The 23,371-nt window shown below is 38.0% G+C and overlaps 1 protein-coding gene across 1 annotated transcript in view; it reads right to left on the bottom strand.

Annotated features, from left to right (window-relative positions):
* Positions 1 to 23,371, bottom strand: part of LAMA2 (laminin subunit alpha 2) — a 254,316-nt gene that overhangs the window by 111,189 nt on the left and 119,756 nt on the right. Inside the window, exons 18-23 of the mRNA XM_031066728.1 lie at positions 20,511 to 20,597; positions 14,204 to 14,415; positions 9,622 to 9,728; positions 8,305 to 8,568; positions 4,734 to 4,914; positions 1,262 to 1,398 (exon numbers count right to left, since the gene is read on the bottom strand). Coding sequence (XP_030922588.1) covers positions 1,262 to 1,398; positions 4,734 to 4,914; positions 8,305 to 8,568; positions 9,622 to 9,728; positions 14,204 to 14,415; positions 20,511 to 20,597 — 988 coding nt within the window. The remainder of the gene's footprint in view (positions 1 to 1,261; positions 1,399 to 4,733; positions 4,915 to 8,304; positions 8,569 to 9,621; positions 9,729 to 14,203; positions 14,416 to 20,510; positions 20,598 to 23,371) is intronic.

Genomic DNA, 23,371 nt, shown 5'->3' with positions numbered 1-23,371 from the left:
AAGTATCTTGGTGTGCAATATCAAAACCTAAATTACAATCAGATACTATGTGTGGTTTATGCAGTTTTCTACAATGCTTTCTATCCCAGACTTACAACAGCCTTGGAAATCTTCTGCAAAGACTGCAAAGCAAGAGATTCACATCTCACTTTGCAGAAATTAGCAGCAACACACTGAAAGAGATGTAGGCTGATAGATCATCATTAATTTAGATGGTGCCATGGAACTGTCATACTAATGTGCTCACTTAAGAGACAATCAGAGAATATACTCCAGAGCTCAAACAGAGGTCTTCAACCTCATTAGGCTGGTTTCAGAAGCCAAGAATCTATATCACAGCAGCACTGCAGAGGTTTCACAGGAGTTTTACATACATACAAAAAAAAATCAGTCTTGTCAATTGCTTCGCAGTCTGAGCTACATGACTAACAGCCTTTTAAGAACAAGTATTAATGGTGTATGACTATGTTCCATATCGTTTTCTGGAGTAATTGTAGCAGTACTATTAAATCCCTTATCATCAATGAGCACACCAGGGAGCAAGAAGGCATTTGAACTTTCCATGATGTCCACTGTCACCAGTTTTCAACCTTAACTGAACACTGTGCCACTAAACTCAAGGCCATTAACAACAGCTTTCATGGCCTCCTCGATATTCTATCCTTGTTTTCCTATTTCTTCTCCCTTCTCTTCAGATATTTTAATTCTGTGTCAAATATTGGAATAAGAAGGATTTAAAGGCTAATTATAAGGTTTATTTCCCCTTTAAGAACAGGGGAATAAAGTGCAATTTATAACTAAGGTGGATGTTTCTTTTCTCCTTGCTGTCTTTTATGCACAAATTGAAGCCTTTCTCAAGCAAACTGAGTACAAATTCCCAGTGGTGTCATCATTAAGGCCAAAGTAAATTTGTTCCCCAAAGGCACTGCTGATTACTGATAAATACACATCTACACACCTCATTCAATACTGTGGTAATCTCCTCAGTCATGTAAAACACAGCTATAATAAAATAAAATCGGGCTCAAGCGGGACCCTGACTCAGTGTGACAGCAGAACCAACAGGGTGTTTTGTGTTACAGGCTGCATACCTGAGACAGAGGATCTGTAGTCCACTACAGCAGCAGTAACAAATTGCCAACATTTACACCAAAACTTACAATATGGAGACAAACCACAATTTACAAGCCAAAAACTGTGTTCCAGTTATAAATTACTGTGAAAGAGACAACACACATAGAGAAAATAGAAATCCACTCACCTTGCAGCCACTGACAATGTTATGGCCCCAGTGATTTGGTGCACATTTGTCACACATCTCTCCAACAGTATTGGGAGGGCAGATACAGCGTCCACTGACGGGATCACAGTTATTGCCAAACCGTGAACACTCGCAGGCTTCACGGGAGACAGAAAAAAATAAAGCAAAGTTATCCTTTTATGTGACAGCTGGAGAGCAGACCTTAACAGGGTTAGGATCATTCTTTTACTGTACAGTGGACTCAGTTATCTGTGGACACGATGGGGCAGAAAATGTGGGGGAAAACCCCGAGAAACCAAGACCAGGAGCAGTGAAACACAGGTTAACTGGTTGAAGTAGTTACAATGAGAAGAGAATGGGAAAAATAAAGGCACCAACTGCAGAAGTGCAGAGACTTCTGAGATGGTGCACTCTTGTGACATAACTGCAGGAGTGCTGCTATACAATTTCTGGGCCCATGCTGTCTCCTCTAAGAGGCCACCTGAGGGCCTCTGAGCTATCTATGCAGGGAAATTGCAGCCTATTTAACCTCTCATACCAAATATTTAACCTCTTATACCTTCTGAAATTTCTGCTGCTCTAAAGAGACTTTCCATAAAGGGCAAAAAAAGTGTTTAGGTTTCTTTTTCCCTTTCTATTCCTTCTTTTTCAGCTTACATATCCTCTGCCTTGGGAGGACATCAACAAACTGATGTTTCCTCTCCATGGGAAACTGGAATTCTTTGCAGATTATACCAAATTAAAAATACTTCAGGTTTGGAAGTGCTTCCAGAAGTGGCCTTTGTTCTTAAAGGATTATTAAGTGAAGAACTCATTGGTGGCAAATACAGATTCAAGGTATGTAAGTGATAAGTAGTTAAGGGGCACAAGACATACAAGTTATTGAAAGAGCAGAACTGGTGTGTGGTTGTTTTCACACCCATCATCCACATAACCCATGAGGTCAGTGAAAAGCACCATAAGCAAACTGACTCTCTGTATGATAACCTGTTTCTCCGGGTGTTTAAAGGGCAGCGTAACTTTGCTGCTGAGGGCTTCATTTATGTTCATTGCCTTTACTGTGAAATACTTCAGATTGAAACTAGAAAACAAGGGATGTGCAAAGATAGAACTCCTATCTATAGTTCAAATAAGAACTGACCTTTTTTTTTTCCCCACCAATGCCTTCAAGATAAGAAAATTGATGCAAAGAAGATAGCAAGTTTTGCCTCATGGCAGGAACACAATGTGTTGCATGCTATTTAAAATATTTTCACACACTGCAGCTTGAAGTTTCAGAATACATCTCATTGGGAAACTGAGGCTTTCATCTGTGACAGCTCATTTATGGGCTTACAGGTCTTGCACAAAATTGGCTAAAAAGGCATGGAGGGGAAGGAGATACTCAAATGTTTTTCCTATTTTTACTTTTGTAATTATTTTTCAAAATAAGAGGGAAAAAAATACAACACAACTGTTGCAAGCAATAGTGAAATAGAAGCCTCTTTTGTATCTTTGCTGCTAGAATGTCAACACTGACTATGCTTTCAGTGGGTTTTTAGGCTTTATGGATTTTTATATTGCACAAGAAAAAATCAAATTATATTCCTTTTGGATAAATGCTAGATAAAAGAGGTCCAATATTTTATTTGATACTTAACTGTCACAATGAAATTAATTTTTCTGCACTTTTCCTTCCAGCATGATTTGATATACTTCTATTAAATTTCTGATTTTCTTTGTGATTCATAATTTAATTTTTTTTTCATTTGAAGGAATACATAAGAAGCCTACTGAAAATAAATGTGGAAAAATGAGCACACTGAAAACAGAATTCCTTTCCACCCGTTCTATTAATTTTGGAACTTTCAAAATTCTGAGTTTTCTCAACATCTATAGCTGCTGCTGTTGCTTTAAACATTTGATGACCACAGGCCAATATATTTATATTTAAAATGCTACTTGGATCTACAGCATTTTACCATTTCATTGCTGTTTCTTAAACCCTGTCATTTTAAACTTTGACAAGAGAGCAATTAAAATTTTAATGTGCAATTTCATTAATAGCCCTCTCATTTTCCTTCCCCAGCTGTAGTTATCAACATTTTGTTGTGTTTCACAATAGTGATGTGCTTTTAACCGGTGGAATGTTAGAATAAGATGCTAATCATAAACGATAGAATTTTCTGCCCTTCATTTAATTGCTAAAGGCTTTAGGACTGCAGTTATCATTTGCATTTTATTTCAAGCTCTCTCATCAGTGAGCCTGGGAACAATCTCTCCCTTTTCCAAGGTGCCTATGTCTGTGAACTCTTCAAACCTCTAAGTGTTTTTGAAACCTTCATTCCCATGGGAGATAACACCATAGAGCCAACATTTTCAAACATAATCTATAATCCAGCCTGTTTCAAGGTTTATCCACACTACAAGTAAAATTGAATTTTGCTGAACAAATATGGGTCTCAAGGCCTCGATGCTCCTTCCATTAAAAAAAAAGTAAGAAAAGGCAGAGAGCTAAACTTGTTCCTTGTGCTGCCATTCTGGGTAGGAAAGGAGCAAGAACAGATTATGAGACATTGTGATTTCTGCTTCTGGAAATAATATACTTTATACCTAAAGAATAATAAAAGCATTCTGGCATCCCAGCAGTCAGTCACACTAGACAACTATCTATGTGTCCTGTGATCACACATAAATGAGTCTCTCAGACTTGAAAAACACAGTTCTATCAGGAAAGATGGATATTTCCCTGTGAAGAAACCTATTGATTGGGTTCTTTTTAATATAGCAGTCTGCACTACTTCAAGAATAGGAAGCATTCATTTCAGTCTTTGACCTGATTTCCAAAAGGAAAAAAAATAAAGGTAAAGAGGTGGCTGGATATATTTATGTCTAATGCTGGAGTTTCAGCATCTAGAAAAGGAGATTTTTCATGTGTTTACACAAGGGATATAGCAGATAGTTTTATTTAAAGATCTTCTTGTACACACAAAGTTCAAGTAAGCAACTAAATATTACTGTGCAGGAAAGGACAGTGGTAATGAAAGAGGATCAACCATATAAGAACAATGAAAAGGTTTGGGATAAAACTAGAAGGAAAGGGAGTTGGTGTTTTTGTTGTTTTCCTTTTACACCCCCACAAGTTGATGTGATTTGGCAAAAATTTTAATCAAAGTTCTATGATATTCTTAACTAAATTATAGGAACTTCATGGAGTTTTTTTGGCAGACACTACATGGAGTAAATGACATTCCTGTTCCTCTTAAATAAAATAAAATTCATAAAATCTTCATAAAATAGCAGAAATGGCTTGGGTCTTTCATTCTTGCCAATCACCACCCTTGTCAAATGCATGATGCTCAAGGCTGTCTATGAACCCCCGGTCAGGAAAATTCACTATGCAATCCAAAATTAGCCAAACTAGAATGTTAGGAACAAATAAATAAATAAACAAACAAATCAATCTGTGCTTATATGGAAAACATTTACATACGGGAACAGCCTCCTTCTTCAAAGTTGTAAAACCCATGTGCACAGCGGTCACACTTTTTTCCTGCCACTCCAGGCTGGCAATAGCACTGCCCGTCTCCATCGCAATCAAAGGACTTGGAACCAAAGGAGTTGCAGTTGCAGGGAACACATCCTCTGGAAGACTGTAAGCCAAATGTTCCAGGCTGCCACAGAGTGAAGAGCAGTTAGTACATGGAATGATTACCAGGAGAAAAGAGGAAAAGCTGAGAGTGTAAGGAGATCAGGGTTGCTCTTTCCTCTTCATCACTGAAGTACTGCTTTTAACAGGTTAAATTGTAGTGGTAAAACTCTGGAGCAAGGACACTAAATGCTCTACACTTCTGAGAAAGAATAAAGATTTCAGAACATTACCTGATGCTATAATGAATGTTCTGCAATGTAACACCTTTCTTATGAGGCTGTTTGCCTAAGTACATTTTTCACTTGGAATGGAAGGTATGTCAGTGCAAAATACATATCCCATCTCTGGTTGTAAGGCTATGTCAGGCAAGAGTTTGTTGCTAAGAGTGTGAATTCAAATTCTTAGCTATGAATGGAGATCGATTCAACTGGAAAGCCTCTGAATTCCATTTTATCTCCTCTGAATAAAGGCAATATCTGTATACAGTAACTTAAAGGCAATTCTTTAGAATGATGTATAGGAATAACTTTAGAAGAACATAGAGATAGTGTATTTCTGTACAATACAAAAAAGTAAGGGGGATTTTTTTTTAAGATATAAAAAACTCTGTCTTTGGATTAGGCCTTTGGTTCTCTTCTATTTTCTTCCTTTTCTTTCTTTTTTGCAGCAATCAATATAAAGTTCTACAGAACCAGAGTAGATGTTATCAACTGTAGTAAGAAATTTTCTCCTTAACTTCACTAGTGGAGTGCAAAAAGTAAAGAAGGGAAGACACACGCTCATTTGTATACTGTGATACAGAGTTCTGCACAAAGCTTTCAAGCAAAAGACCTCGTGAGGTTCACTGCATCAACCAACAGAGGCTCCTTGGAACAAACCAGACTTGATATTCAAATGACAAACTCAGTCTTGAGATAGAGTGCTTTAAAATGGGAGTACTTCTCTACCTGTTTTTCAGGCATGATGATTTTCAGTGTATACTGAAATCCAAATCGTATTAATAACTTCACTTGAAATTGATGTTACAACATTAATAATAAAATCTATCAGTGAGTTTGACAGAAAAGCAGAATGTTAAAAATAAGATACCAATGAGATCACTGCTAATGAATATAATTGGAACAAAGTGAAAGATATTTAATTTATAATGTGCTACTTTGTGATTCAGGCATGAGGTGTTAATTTTTAACCAACAATAAACCAGTAGATCTTCAAATCAATGGAGCTGTGCTGGCTTTGACCATGGCAGTGATTGTGCCTCTGTGCTAAGCACTAGCGCTGTGTCCAGTTCTGGGCCGCTTCCAAGAAGAAAAGACATTGAAGTGCTGGAGCCTGTCCGGAGAAGGGCAATGGAGCTGGTGAAGGGTCTGGAGCACAAGTTCTATGAGGAATGACTGAGGGAGCTGGGAGTGTTTAGCCTGGAGAGGAGGAGGCTCAGGGGGAAACTTTTCTCTTTACAAATCCTTGAAAGGAGCTGTAGCCAGAGAATCAGCCTCTCCTCCCAGGGAACCAGCAACAAGACAAGAGAACACGGCCTCAGGCAATGCCAGGGGATGCTCAGGTTGGAAAACAGGAACAATTTCTTCACTGAAAGGGTGGTCAGCTATTGGAGCAGGCTGCCCAGGGCAGTGGGGAAGTCATTCAAGAAATGACTGGATATGGCACATGGTCTAGTTGACAAAGTGGTGATCAGTCAAAGGTTGGACTCAATAAACTTGGAAGTCCTTCTCAACCTTACTGATTCTATGACTACTATTTCATATGGATTTGTTCTACAGTAGAATCCCTAACTAACTTTTTGTATTGGTGAATTCTCTGAAACTTCAGAAGCTTTCCATGGAAAAGTCCTGAAATCTGATCTTTGAGGTTAATACAGAAGTTCCCCACTCACACGGAGAATCTGCTGATAGGTTTCAGAATACAGGACCATATCTATGGTCAGAATTTGGCCTGGAAATCATACAAACCTAAGCAAATGGTTGATTATACATGTAATAAAGAATTACACTGATCTTCATTTCCAAACTCTAATTGAAATGTTCTGCAAATTTCATACTTCTACCTGACAAAACATGGCATATCAGAGAGAAAGAGGTAGTCAAACTCATTTAATTAAACTCAAGGTTCAATAAAATACTTGACTATCTCTAAAGATTTCTTTTACACAGAAAGAAACATAGAAATGTGAATACACACAATCTCAAGACAGACATTCAGATTCATGCAGTGAAGTAACCAATGCACAGCGTGCACCTCAGTTCCCAAGATAAAGTTTGCTAGGATCAAATAAATTCTGTTTATATGGGTAACAGTCAGAAAAAGTCTGGTATCAGCACTCCACACTGTGTTAAACTGGAAAAGACCACCACCATGCTGGGTTGCATTCTGTGAGGAGGGCTGCACACAATGCCATTTTGATCAGTCATGCAAACTTCAACCCCAAGTTAAAGTTCTCAGCAAAGTTTGCTTACACACAGAAATTCTAAGAATCACATTTACTGAACAAGAGGTAAGATCATAGACTACAATTAGGAAATGCACTGAATTTTCTGAATATGTCATTATATTGTGTCTCCATCAGTGTACTGCATGGGTAACACAGTAATCTAATACATTTTTAATTGGAAAAAACTAATTTCTCCAAGGAAGTCTATATGAACAAATATAGCATGGGTCCCAGAGTTAAGCTGAGGATGAAAAACACTGCTACATATTTTTTAAACAGGGTGTGGTAAATGTGGGGATTTTGAGTTGCAGGGAAAACAAACAAGATTCCTAAAATACTGCTCTGTTAGAAACAGTTGTATCATAATTACTTAATTTAAGGAAATAAGTTGCTTTGTTGGTCTGTGCTAAGGAACAAACACTCCTATCATTTTGGGCGTTACGTTCACATAAGTGGCCCAGCACCGAGTTAAAAATGGCCAAGGTAACTGAGAATCTTTCACTAATATTTGCTAATGAGAACTTTTAACACCAGTTATGTTCAATATTTTAAAATTAGATTTTAACTCTTTGCCTCTGGGGCTGATTCTTCTTGTAACCTCCTTAAGCTATTGATCCGTGAATTGTCAGAAAAGCAAGTCTTATCCTGCAAAGTCCAAGAAAATCCCACTGATTCCATTGATTTATGTACATCTCCCATGCCTTTTGTGCATACTGCTGTGGATGGTGGTGTTTTAGGACTTAGTCTGGCATTTGATTTCTCACTGATATCACCACTTGCAAGATGAAGCACTTAGGATTGGGACAGTGTCCTAAAACGCTGCTTGTCTTCCGAGCCTTTCAGTTTCTTGTGAATTTCTTATATTGTAACACAGGTGTTAAAATGAGAAACCCAAGCAATTTGTGTGAGCTCCAAACACAAGCGAACAGGATACTTCAGCCCATGCAAAGCAGAGGTTCCCATTACCAGAGCTGCAGGCCGGTAGGCACCTCGTGGGCACCCACTGGCACTGCTGGTGCCCCACCTCCGTGGGGGCACTCGGATCTGCTGACTGCTTCCCGCATTCTCTTCCAATTTAGGCACCTGTCTGCTGATTTCACAGTGTCTGCCCGTGAATCCTGATTTGCAGATACATCTTCCCAACATATCACACTGCAGTGACACAGATCCTAAAGCACTGCAGCCACAGGGTATACAAAATACCTTTTCTGGGGCCCAGAAGTAGTTGGGCTTGAACAATGAAAAGTAAACACTGTTAGAAAGTGAAGATAAGAAAACTACACCACATAAAAGGGCACAGAAATAAAGACAGGAGTAAGCACTGAAGTAAACAAAGATTAATTCCAATTAATCACCAGTATTGTATTAATGAGCTTGAGATGTTTGCTGGGTACCTTGTGCAATCTGCAAATTCCACTGATACCAGCAATTTTGCTTTGAACAGACTCTTTAAATACCATTGAAAATGGAGTGTGAGCAAACCACTTCAGAAATTACATCATTTTAAAGGTGAAAATGATCCTTTTGATTTCTGCAGAATTATTTATGTTCTTTAAATTACACACAGGTGAAGGTGTTCTGAGGACATAGGCCTAACTCATGAGTCCTTATGTTGAACTAGAGAAATGTGTAGCCAACTATAGCATATTCCTTAGTTGCCTGAAGACAACTCTGTGAAAGTTTACGAAACAATATTTCTCTGCAGTGATTTATGAGACAGGAAAACAATGTCAAGGCAAAAAACACTTTCACCAAAAAATAATACATTGTTTAGACAATAAAAGAAGAAACCCTAAGAAAAAAACATGAAGGCAGAACATTCCAGCAGAACTAAACCAGCACCCTGCTTTTTAAAAAAAATAAACATCAGATGCTATCAGACATTTTGCAGTTTTCTTTATAAAAGAATTATCTCCCAAAGCTGCAATATTTTAAACTAATTTTCTATATCAAGCATTCAAAATATGAAGTGTATATAGTATGTATACAAATGTACTTATATACAGTACATAATTTGTACGTATTTGTACTCATGTACAAATGTACAGCGAGGCTTAAAATACATTAATTGCATGTAAATGCTATGTCTTGGTTTCTGTTCTAGAAAACGATTAGAAAATATTTTAAAAGCCATCATTTTACCTTTCTCTACATAAGAACAATCCATATATGTTCTTAAAGTGAAAATTAAACAACAGAAAAAGCCTACCCAGAACCAAATGATATTTAGTTGAGACAAACAGTGAAGAAAGCTGAAAGGAAGCCCCATTTCTGGTCACTCACTTTGCAGATGTCACAGCGGCGCCCGATGACGTTGGCTTTACACTCGCACTGGCCCGTCCGAGAGTCGCAGACCTCTGAGAAGGAGCCATTCATGTGACAGTGACAGGCTGCAGAGGAAGAAGAAGGAGATGTCAGTGCGCTCCCTGAAGCTAAATCTAATAGCAAAATGTTTACAGTGCACCTTTTGCCACCCTGAGAAATGCCCAGCCTGGGTTAAGCAGGAAGGTGTTCCTCCCATACACTGACATATTAACCTGCCCATATTAATGCAGAATTTTTCTCCGGATTATTGCAGTCAGAAATTTTGCCTCAAGTCCATTAACAGCTTGTTTTAGATGCTCCTCTCAGATCAAAGCAGGATGTGGAGGGCAGGTTACTAAGTATGTGCCCAGAGACTCGGAGTCTTGGGGAAGGGAAGAGCAGTGCTGAGAGAAGAACACAAAAAGGGTACAGACCCTTACACAGGGTATGTACAGGATGTAGCTCCAACCAGTGGGAGGGTTACTGCTCCATGTGCTGGTTCTGCTGTCCTGGAGTTCACTCCCTGTTCATGTAGTTGTCAGGAAATGTTGGCAGGCTGCAAACTCAGTACAAGGTTGACACTATACAGGGACAGTAATGCTCTTGTGCCCCAAGCTGCACTGAAAAATATACCAAGGATTATCTGCTACCATGACTCTCCAGGATTTCTGTCTCAGCAAGAGCATCACAGTTCCAAGAGGAAATGTAACCCAACTGACCAACCTAACTCATCGCAGTGCTCTCCTGAAGATTTAAAAAGGCAGTGAAAAAGCTGTTTCTTGAGGAAAACAGCAATGCTTCTGCTCTTAAATTCTTACATTTCAGGAGAAGACAAATTTTGGGGAAGATGTCTATCACCTTTTAGGTTCTTCAACCACAAGAACCTTTGTGGTCTTCAATCCTTTTGGCATGCAGAGATTTGGAAAAAACCCCTTAGCACTCGCTGTAGGGAACAGGGATGTGATTGTTGCCACAGGGACTATAACCACGCAGTAACTGATCAGCATGAGCTGGTTCCTGCACATACTTTTTTCCCCCCTCTTAGGGGAATGAATCCACATCTTTATACCAATTATCAATCTACTCTCGAAACTTGGGCTCCAGCCCACATTTTGTCTTCCTGCAGTGTCCTATCTATATGTGTTGCTTTTTTTTCCCCTCAACCTGACACCTTCATTTTAAGAAACACTTAAGAGTCCCAGCAGTGAACACATGGCAGTCGCATACTTGCATGTCAGAAGGTGCTATGTGAGAAAAGGCAGTTTTATTTTTCCTATATATAGATTATTACAACAGGACCTTCCTCATTACTTTATTGGACTTGCTAATTTACAATTTCCAATTGTAAATTCAAAGGATTGGCGTGGGGGTTTTCTCCCTGCTCTTCAGGTATTCTGCAGAAGTTGCTTCTTTTAGTGAAAGCAACTTAATGACTTGCCATTCTGTTCATGGCATTGTTTCTCAAATGTTTGCAAAAATTCTGGAAGAAGTAACAGAAATGTGCTGGTTCTGCTGTTCATACCAGTTATGTAACACCTTCAGAGATTTCTATCTCCTTGTGTTTTGCAATATATTTTTAAAAAGTAAAAATTAAAAGACACTTCTGGTGTAATTAACATTGCTTATCTTTTCCTTTCAGCTTTCAATACCAAACAAATCTATAATTTACCTCTTTCATCCTGTATACTTTAATCCTGCCCTCTTTAATCTGACATTCATGTTTTAAAACTGACACTCCAAATTGTACATGGTGATAAGTATCACACACATATATATACATATATATGTTTCGAGTACATATTTAATTAAATTGGTCAGTGAGGAAAGAAGATGCTAAAGCTCAGATTCAACAAACTACAATCCTCAATGCAAATTAAAAGTGTTTCACCAACCTTTTTAGACAGACCTCAAAACCCAAGCTCAGACTGATTTGAATTGTTTTGCTTATCAGGCATCTGACAACACAAGAATCACAAAGAAAACTTACACTGATTTTATAAACAGATGAGTTTTTCCTATTTATATTACAACAAGCAGCACTCCATGGTGTCTTAACTCAGTCACAGATGACTGAGTGCAATGCAGTGGTAAGGGAGAATTTGGAATATCAGGACTTTGATTGTTTTTCTTGGCTCTGGCAGTATGTACATAGAGAAGAAACATACAGTCAGGGCTATTCAGCTAATAAACTGTTACTCAATCTGATAAATTGCACTTATTGCACCTAGAGCCTTCCCATTCATTCACCTCTACTGGGAAAATTAGCTCTTGTCCAAACCTCCAAATAGCTGTTATAATACAATGTAGCCTGTTGGAGAAATTTGTCATAATTTCTTCCCAAAAGACACTGGTCAAGACCCTTCATTCTCTCTAGATTTCTATAAATATTTATGAGTTTGTATTTATGATCAAGCTACACACTTATTCTCCTACAACAGTAATACCTATACACTGAAACAAGCAGACTTGATTATTTGCTTTAATTCATCTTGTGACACTGAGCTTTATTGCCATCAGCTCAACCTCCAGGTATTTGCTTCAGCATACTGTGCTGTCTCACTCCAAAAAACAACCCACTAGAATCAAATCAAATAAACTTAGGACATTTGCTCGTTGTTCTTAGATTTATGGTTTTGTAGAGACACGCAAAAAAATTCAGAGATGTTATGATGATATAAAGCTGTACTGTCATTTGAAATGGTTAATGCACACAACAGCACTGTACTGAGAAAGAGCAAGAGACATTTCAAACAATAATTTGAAAGAAAATTCATGCTTTGCAATACTCTTGGATTTGGCTTTTTAATAAGGAATAAAATTGAAAACAACAAAGCAAAGGCACAGTTCCTCTGATATTGTTGCTGCAGGGCAGACTTCATGGAAGTCTGCAAAGGAAATAAAAAATCATATGCAAAGAAGAAAACCCACATGAAAGGCAGAGAGTAGATGAATACAAGGTAACTGCAAGCACAAGGATATGAATACATTAGGGGGCTCTCCTTGTCAATGATATGAACAACAAAAGCAAATCTCATAATTCAACATTAAACATGCATTTCTTTTCAATATTTTTTGTTGTATGTTTTCCAAATTCCCCTCTTATAAAATCTCTTTCTCATGGACCTGTCACTACTGTGGAAATGGTCAAAGCACCAGTCATATTGATGACTCAAGAATAGTGACAAGGTACTGGAAGCTGTGATTTCTGATATATACTTCTTCTTAAATCACTTTCTACACTTAACATTGTAACTTATATGACATCATTCATCATGACCTGTTAACTTATGGAGAGAATATATAGGATTATTCAATTTTTTTCTGGCATTGTGTAAAGTAGTTACAGAAATCACTTACATAGGTATGTCTTCAGGGTTATCTATGACTTCGTGTACATCAGTGTTTATTGCCCTTATCTGAGAAACATGGTGATGTTCTGCATCTTGTTAGTTCCCATAGACTCTCTGGAGGTCCAACATAACCTCGGATTTTCACTTTTAGATGGCAAGTTCTGGAAATGGATGTCAGTGCCTCAGACATCAGACTTCTCTGCTCACAACACATACTGCAGACATGGTCCCCATGTTCCCTCACACAGAGCAGTAAGCAATGGCCCAGCTCTTTTACTTGTATAATTTTATAATTTTATCCTGCTATAACACCTTTGTACTCAGTGACGTTACTCTTGTCTTTATTGCAATGGACCAAACAGGAATAAATCCTTGTGACAGTGAAATAAAATGCTCGGTTCTTTCAGGACAGTTCGTAACTTGTTTTATTCCACTTCTCAGAATGTGAAGGAAGAGTATGTGACAAATGTTTTTAAGTTAAAAGCACTTGTTCTGCATTCTGAATTATGCCAGCAACAGCTCAGAGAGAGAGCCACTGCCTCCTATAGAAAGAAAAGCTACCAAATCTTTCATCTCCACTGAATAATTTTTTGCAATCACTATGGGGAAAGATATGCTGGGGCTGGTAGTTGAATAACATGTCACCACTCAGCTGAGAATTGGTAGCTTGCTGCAGTGCCAGGTATCTTCCTCCAGAGCATTTTAGAAAAATTGTCTGGAGATTTTAGGGTCTGATTGGCAGGTGGGAGAATCTTGACCTGCAAGCAGTAGCACCTCCCAACTTTTACTGAGGTTATATAAGTGGGAAGCAGATTACAAATGCTGCCAGATCTGGACCCTGAAACTGAAACATCACTCCCTCCTTTCAGTCTTACAAGAGAACAGGATTTTTCTGGGTAGCTTACAGCATTTTTAGTGAATAGTTTTCATTTATTTGTATTTATTTTTGTAGATCTGACATTAAGTATAACCTTTGCACCCATACAATGCTCCATTGTTTACTTTCCATGTCTGCTTCAACCAGAGCTTTTTTTAAAAAGATCTTCTTTCTATTTAGTTTAAAGCCTCCCTTTCTAGATGCAGATGCACAGTCTCATTATTAGAGCTGTATCATTCTCTTGCTCACACATTCAGAGGCACAATCTTCCTCTCAGGATCAAAGTTATAAGATAGATCAATACTGTCAGGAGCTGTAAAAGTTCGTGACTTACGTTGACAGTTCCTTGCATGAAGAGCATCACCAAAATATCCATCAGCACACCTCTCACAATATTGGCCTGTTGTACCTGGCTTACATATCAGACAAGCACCAGACAAGCTGTCACAGCTGCCAGGAACGGAGAAGTCAAGGTTGTCATTACACTGGCATGGTTGGCATGATCCTCCTGGTATTAAAGGTTGTCCAAAATAGCCTTCTGCACACCTATGGTAAAAGACATCATCAGTTAGGACCCTTAAATAATCCTCTCATTAGAAATATTTAATTATGTTGCCTCCCTAACCACCAAAAATGATTTGATCTTCTCTCAGGTCTGGCTTAAGCATCTTTTTTCTTTCTCTCTCCTCTTTTTTAACAACACTGTAGACACAGTACCAGCTGAAATCCTGCCAGTTCTGCTAGCAATTAGACTTCAGTGGGAGAAAAATCTTGTCACTGGCACTGAAGGTGACACAAAGCATAGCAAGAAATCTTAGTGGCACTCTGGAGGAAGGGGGGTTGGACTACATGACCTTGAAAGGTCCCTTCCAATCCAAAATATTCTATGACTCTATGTTAGATATAGTTTGTATTTTAGCACATTCTCTATCGATGTTCTGTACTCAATCACCAGCAAGCCTGATGATCTTTTTTCCCTCCACCTTAAAAACTTCTTTAGTTTAGAAAAACACTTTAAGAATGTAATAAAGACATATATTTGTTTACTTAACAAGATCCATCCCCTGACTTAGACTTCCCCTGATCTACTGCATGGTGAGATTTGCTTAATTAATGGATTTCTAATATCTGTGTATGGGCAATCTAACAAAAAAGATTGTTCATTAGCACAGGAACTATGCTGTTGCGTACTACAGCTTTCATATTTTAAGAGAATTGTTTGAGAATATCACATCCTTTTCTGCCTTGCCAACTGCAATTTTCTGTGAGTACCATGTAAAGCAGGTTAGTGAATCTGACCTAACATGAGTCTGTATTTAAAGTAAATTTCTACTAATCTCACAGCGTAATTCCTATTTATATTCTGCTCTGCTTTCCCTTTCTGTTACATTTGCTCATACTTCAAAGTAAAAGCAACTTGTAGATAGCAAAGAAAAAGGAAAGAAAAATTGCACAGTTCTGGCTAATGAATTTATTCATCTGCATCTCAGATGAGCTCCAATTAGTATAAAAACAGAAAGTACATAAAGCACATTGCAGAAAATAATTTTTCCTACTATTTTAAAGTCAGTTTGAATGCAGTTTTAAGGTACACAGATATCCTTTCTACTCTGTAGTAGTACTGGAGAGCACGGTTGAGGAAAGATTTTTTGTATCATTGTAATGCAGGAACACAGAGCTCCACTGCTGTCACTCTTGTGTGCATCAAGTTCATCCTTTTCCTTGCTTCCAGAGTATCTCATAATGCTTTTAATTGGGTGTTAAGCAAAGCTGTCTAAACATGCACTAAATATTATTCAATATCATCAACAAAGATCATAAAGATTATAAAAACTGGATAACTGAGAGCAGAGAGGAAAAAATAGTGGGAACTAATTGAGCAGTTTTTTTGTAATTTTACACAAAATAGGATTTTTTTCCATTCTCTCAAGATATCCATGATACAGCCCACAAACCAATAATATGTATAAACCGTCCAGTGGTTTGGTTGCATGTAAGCACTCAGGAGTAAAATTTCCACGATCTAGCCCACTCCTGTAGTACAGTCATCTCTCAAAATTACCTCTTCATAGCAACAAGACATCAAAATCTTGTCATTAGAATAATTCAGATATTTTATTTTCAGAACCTGTCATAAAGGTAGCAATTTATTGTATTTCCTGCAAAGGAAGAGATATTTTTTTCTTTGATGGAGGATATCTCAGCTATGACAAAAGACTAATTTTTATCTTAACTTTGCCAAAATAAATCGGCTTTTTTTCAGTGACATTATCTCAGTTACAAAGCCTAAGAATGTATCTTAATATGTAACAATTAATAGCCACATTTTATCAAAACCAGAGTATCTGGATAATTTATGCAGTTACCTTAATTTACCTAAAGTAGATTACATCTGAAGTTAACTCATGCTTTTCTAACATACTCCTGGTGTGTTTGTCATAGATTTGTATCTCCTGGTCCCACCAATCTATTTGACTTCACTTAATGTGTGTTTGTTTTCTTCTTTCACTCTCATTTAGGTGTTAGTTCTGTATTTGACAGCATTCACAGAAACCAAGCAGTTCACAGAACGAATACTCCAAAGATTTATGTGAAACGCACTGCTAATAATTTCCTCCTATTAACAGCAGGAGACCTCAATAACTCTTTGTATTCTCATCAATTTACACTACAATAATTAAAATTAGAAAAACCCACTACCATCACCACACCACATTTTACTTATGCACATACATAATCTCAAATCCATCTGAAGATGATCCTGAAAGTAGGGGTAAACCAGTTAAAGCTGAAAAGAGAAATGTGTACCTGTATCTCTGTAAATTCTTCCTCTTTTTCTACCACTTCTCCTGAACTTGCAGGGGAAGATTAAAAAAAATCCACTTTGCTTAGCTCCATCTTAATTCCCTTAAGGATATTCCTACTTCAGCTTCTTTTCTCAGGTTCAAAGCATTATATATTTGGGAAGGTTTAGATTAAAAAACACCAATAAGTATGTGGCATGGAAAATTACTTTTATGCATTACACAAAATACATGTAAAAAAATGACTTCTAACTACAACATAACACCTCTGAGATTAAAAAAAAATAAACAAAAATAGGAGTAAAAGCAGCAAAAAAGATTGTGTTAATACATTCCTTTTCTATTCTCAAATGCAGGTGTGTATGTGAGTGACACTGCTTTTATTTAGCATAAATGATGCCAAAGACAGGGCTACTACTAATAAATATGTGTATGCATGTGTACTGAGCCTGGTCAGTATGGAGTTAATATTCCTCATATGAGTCTGTATGATGCTCTGTATATACACATAGATGCACAGAAATGCAGGCCTATTTTATACATTTCTTTATATTTACTGGGAAAAAAAACCCCCTTGTGACAGAGTTAATTAAGCCTGCAAATCCAAACACTTTAAAGTCTGGAAGTACTATTTTTACAGAGCCTTTGAAATTTATGTGCATTCAACCTGTGAACAAAATCAGGCAAAAGCTCTGTGGAGAAATGGCTTGTGAGCACGCAGTGAGATATCTTAACTCAGGTGCACAGCACAGATGTTATTGTTGTGTGACCAACTATAAATCTTGCATTTTCTAATGTCAGAATGCCTACCTTTGCAAGCTGCAAACAATCCTGTGTAACACATTTGTTGTACCAAATCTCCTGAAATGTTTGACCCTTTTCCCATCAGTACTGCAACACAGGCTTGCTGCTCTGGCACGAGTGGAAGAATTATATTTGCTACAGTGAGCAGCAGTTTGAAGCCACAGTTCTCACGGGAGGCTGCGGCTGGTGGCACTCTGTGCTAGACTTCAAGAATGGAGGAGGTGGGGGCAAAGAAGGACATGGGTCAGCTCACCCTTCTGCTCACACATGAGGGACACTGACCCTCCTTCTAGGAGGGAAAGGTCACTCGATCCATGCACATAAATTATGGAGTCCTACAGGAAAAGCCAGCTTCTCGCCTATTTTGCTTCTTTTCCCTATCAAGACTGTATTTGGAAAATGGATATCACCATCCTGTAAATGTGCTGGGCTAAAAAGACAACCTTTTGTCATTCTCATACATCCTTTTGATGAAGTTAAGAGAATGTCCAGACTATTTCATACACCTTTGGAAAAGTGACCAGTGAGCAAAGGAAAGAAAACTCATGTCTAATTTTTTAGGGAAAAACATTACATGGGAAAGCTGAGCTCTCTCTACAATTAGAGACATATGACAACTCCCAACACAGTTTATATCTGCAATTATTTTGATGGTGTTATGATCTGGACCCCTCAGAATATTAAGCAATTATGGCACCATTTTCCTGAGAGTTCCAGTGAGAGAAGTAGCAATTTTTTCTTGACATTTTACAAATCAGATAGATATATATATATCTCCCTAGGGGACAGAGGATATATTTTTAGGCCAAATAAGTACAGTGCTGCACACTCACTTCATAACACTTATTATGTCATGGTAATTTAGGATTGTTCAGCTAATGAATCACGTGGCTCAGATCACTTGTCACTTTGTAGTTGCTAAAATGAAAGAGAATTTCATGCAAACTCTCTCAGCAATTATACAACCACTGCTAATAGCAAAATGCAACATGCTTTCTCCTGATCATTATTATTGACAGCTGCAGACATTTTAAAACAACTTGTTACAATTAAAAGCAAATAGTTCTGTGAGCTTTGGAATTAATGGCCTAATTTCCAGTGGATTTATATCTCACGGTTACAAGGCTAAGGGCTGATTATTTGCTGCAGGATGTTGCTACTCAGCAGGGAGTAATCCCTCAGGCTACAGCAGCACTTTTTCCTTGCCCTGTGAAAGTTTTCTTATGGGCAGAACATTTAGCAATCTCTCTTGTTCTCTCTCTATCTGTTTAATCAGGTGTGAGTTCACACAGTATTCTCCCCCTTAGCTATGATATGTCCTGATTTATTAACCTCTATTCAGCCACTTCTTTTCATAAAACCTTCGGGAACAATTATAATCTTTCAGCCCTCCTACCTTCTGCCAAATTTAGTTGAAATTGACCTACAAGCGCAGATGACTTCGCAGGCAGCCAGGGAGACATGCACAAAAGGATCACAGTAGCCTCATTTCCTTAGGAGATCAGGCTAAAATCCAATTTAGCCATTTATTCAGACTCTGTCCTACTGCATCTACAGCCTGTGCTCCTCTCAGAAACAGCACTTGTTGCTAATGGAAGCTGTCAATGACCCTGCATTGACAAACTGCCACCAAAGTGCTCTTGATGTGATTTATTCCTGCCGTCATTAACTTCACAGCCCACTAGCTGAAAGAAGGTGATGACTTCCCAGACAGACAGGAAAAGACAGGCAGAAATAGCAGCAGCAGGAGCAGACTCAGTGATGATGGGTGGAAACAGGTGACAGCCTGCACTCTCACTTCAGGACAGATATAGCACAACAGGAGATTTAAAAGGAAGTAGTTGTAAATTGGAAAGAGGGGCCTATAGGGAGATTCACAGCGTATGGTCAGGTTTCTGCTTTTCTGGTTTTCTCTTACTCTTGGTTTATTCCCACTTTTTCTCATCCCAGCCTGAGTATTTTAAGGCTTCATTCAGAAGCCTTACCTTTTTTTAGGGTTTGCCTTGAAAAATCCTTCAAGCAGCTCAGGCAAGTGCCAAATGGCAAGAGCCTACTAAGAAACACAAGGGCCATGTTTCCATGCCCCTTAACTGTCTAGCTAGGTGTTACACAGTTCTCTGGCTCCCCAAGCTCCTCCTAAAAAGGTGTCATTGGCAGGGTCACAGCGGACTGAGATCATGCAGACAAAGCCAACACTGATTCATCATGACCTCCAAACAGCTAGCAGAGGTCCCTGGCACACTAACTGCTCTTGAAATCTGTTCCATCCATGTGAAATCCCAAGGGACCAAAGGCATGCAGATACCGTGGTGATATCCCTTGCCTATGTGGTCTCACCTCCTGTGGAAGGGGGTTCCTGGGAGCTTAGCACCAGAACTCACACCAGCTCTTTGTTTCATTTAAATTCTCCACATGATCCTTTCAGCATAATGCCTTTGTAAAGCTAGCAATAAGTGTAGGAAATACATATTGAATTTCTCTATGTATTTGAGCAAGAAGAATTATTGTTTTTTGTCATTAAAACCTACTTTGTTCTACTTGCTAAATAAAGACCACAACAGAAAATGAGAAGCAACAAAAATGTAAAATATTCTTTTAAAAAACAATTAAAATCTACAAGTAACTTATTAGAAGAGCTGTATTTTCACTGCATATTAACTTCTGTAAGTGAAGCATCAGTAATTAACTGCATATTTGAATGACCATGTTCTAAACATTCAAATGACAAAAGAGACAAAAGGTTTACAAAAATCTCAGAAGAGTGACAGAAAAGCTAGAAGCAACTTTTTTAACAAAGACTCTTAGTTATCAGCAAATGCTTCTTGAAAACCTTACATTTTACCATAAAACAGTGAAACAAGCATAAGAAAAACACAAATTCATGGATCCAGTATCAGAGGAAAATGCACAGGAATTTTTTCAGTGAGTTTCAGAACAGGAATAGGGATGAGAAGGGGAGGTAATAAAGGGTAGAACAGTTCCGTGTGAACAGTGCTTTTGTTTCATATGACTAAAAGCATGGTGCCTGCTTACCTTTCACAGCGTGGTCCCACGTAGCCAGCTGGGCATTCATCACACATTAATCCACGATGTCGGTCAAAATGACATGTTGGGCTAAAGCTGTGTTGTTGGTATTGAGAAAGAAGAGGGACAAGGAAGAAACATAAAGAAAATATGGTTAGCAGCATAGCTCTCTTCCCACTTCAGAGATTGTTAATTTGCAAAACAGTGCCCAGTAGAAGTGATTCTGCTCTAGGACATGGGGCTTAAGTTCGACTCCAGCAAATTGAATTTGGAATGACTCTGCTATTTCTGCAACACTGAATATAGAGCAGCGGATGGCAGCATCCCAATAGCCTGTTATTACGGGACTTGAGCCTGCCAGTGAGTGGTCTGGATACCATTAAAAAGGCAGGAATGTACAGCTGCTTGTTTGTGCCCCCGAGGGGCTGGCAAAACAATCTGTGCCATAACGTGGCCCCTATATAAATCTTTCTGAAGGACAACCGATTAAAAGCTCAGTTAACTTTGTGTATAGTCAGCTGTGAAAGGAACCCAGTGAACAAGAAAGGGGAGGGGCAACATGGGAAATATCTGGTACGGCTTCCCAGAGAGTGTATTTGAGTTAATCGAGTGCCAATGACCTCAAGCAACAGGCCACACAGGCATGTTGAAGTTTAAGAATAGCTTGCAGACTAGAAAGTTTTACCTCTTTGTTATGCTCTAATTATTTTTGGCTGGTTTGGCTTTTTTTTTTCTCATTTTTTTTTTAAATAAATAAGGATACTGTAGCCATTTGCAAGCTCTGCATCTCAATGCCTGTGTTTAACTCTGAACTGTGTTCCTTCACTGTCCGCATCTTGCTTTCCATAATCCTTCTCCCTTAACCCACTTTTCTGAAGAAACCTCCTGACACACTGATACTACACAGAAAAAGAGGCAATCTGTTCTTCTGTAATTCTGTAATGATTATTAGAGACAGAGACATATGAGCATCTTTATAAAGCCTCGTCTAAATAATGGCAATCAATTCTGGTCAACTAAATAGAAAAATAGAAAAAGGAAAAAAAAAGAAATAAAAGACCGGCTGTAGGTGCATAGCAGAATGACTATTCAAAGGGGGAAAACAAAGCACCTATGTGAAAAAAAGATGCTAAATTACCTTTTATAACATAGGAAAAGAGAATTTGAGAAGCAATAGAATCGCTCCAACAAAGACAGCAGAAGGAAGGTATATTCAAGATAACAGTGCGTGCTACAATAATAACAAATAGATATAATCTGACCTTGGATATATTAAAGAACGATATACCATGACAGTTTCTGGAAAGTAATAGGCCCAGGGAGGACAGAAAATCTTAATTAGCATCATTTAATGTGATTAGCTGCTGGTGACTGGACCCCACTTCTCAGGAGTCATCCATCCTGTGATCTGTCCTCAGTTATTCTTTATTCTGTGTTATCCCACCAATACAAGAGACCAGTAAGAAAAACATGGGATGGTCAGGTCCAATAAATAAAGACAGGTGCTGTGATTTTTCTCTTTCCAATAAGGATTATGTTCGTGTTATTTTGCAACGTCATTTACTTAATAATAGATTCACAAATGGAGGAAGAGTCAGTTGAAGAAACAATAATTGTTCATTCTTTTTTTAATAGCAATGAAAGGACACATTATCATTGAATATAATCAGCAGCACCTGACTTACTTGAAGTTCCTGCTTGTCACTCAGTAGAGATGCTATGACAGCTCATTATACCATTGTACAAAATTGACTGTACCAAAGTTCCTCAAAGAGCTCTGAATTTAACTGCATAAATTTTAAATATAATAAAGATAATAATTGTAAGGATGATTACGATAGTAATAATAATGATAATGTACTTATTATTACTAAGCAATAATGGTGAACAGTAGAATTTCTATGTTTTAAGGGTTATGCTCAGACCTTGCTCAGACCTTGATTCTTTCTGTGACTTAATAGTTGGACCACATTTCAACAATAAACATTAATATATTGAGAAATTCCCATCTGCGTGCTGTTCGGGAAATGTATGATAGCAGGCTGAGAAGAGTTTATCTTCCTGATTATTGAGAATCTCATTACTCACTAGTGCTAAACACTAATGAACTGTGAGTATTGATTTGTCAAAACAAGTTTCAAAAAATTATAGTTCCCCCTCTTGATTTATCATTGCTCTTTATGGTTTTCCCATATGGCAACAATACCAGTACGAGTCAGGACACAGGACAAGTATGAATATACAGTATGGGTATGCATGTGATAAGTCTGTGTGGGGAGACAGGGCAACCTACAAGCTTCCTAGTGTGTTACAGAAAACACCCCCTGACAATATGTTTGTGATTTTATCTAATTTTCCAAGAAAAAATTAAAATACTTAGACCAACCCAAATTCCCAGTTCATGTGCTATGAATTTACTCCTGACTTTCCCAGGCTGAGTGAGACATCTTCTATCTCCCATTTCCAGTGATAAAGCATTCCTGTCAAAGTCTTTGCTACATATATTAAATTTATGCCTACATCAAAAGAAGAGCAGTAATTATCCCAAACATCTATAGTTTTTAGAAATTATGGGGGAAAAAAAATTCATTTGAAACTGCTTGAGGACTAAGTTTCTAAGAGTGGTATGTTTACAAGAAGACATAGGATGAAGGAGTTGTGTTCATTGAATAACCATTTATAACATGGGTATTGATTTCATCTGCATCCCATAAGCACATATATGAAGATATTTGCAAAAAGAAGAAAATACAACCCAGAATGTAGAAAACATTAGACAACTTAATTTTAGTTTCCTGATTTTGGCCAAGTGCTCTTTTCTGACATATGGCAAGCCATTTATGACTGCTGTGCTTCAGAAGGCACATGAT

This window comes from Geospiza fortis, unplaced genomic scaffold (assembly GCF_000277835.1).
Source record: "Geospiza fortis unplaced genomic scaffold, GeoFor_1.0 scaffold98, whole genome shotgun sequence".
In the NCBI taxonomy this organism is placed as follows: domain Eukaryota; kingdom Metazoa; phylum Chordata; class Aves; order Passeriformes; family Thraupidae; genus Geospiza; species Geospiza fortis.
This window is presented reverse-complemented; position numbering and strand designations above follow the sequence as displayed.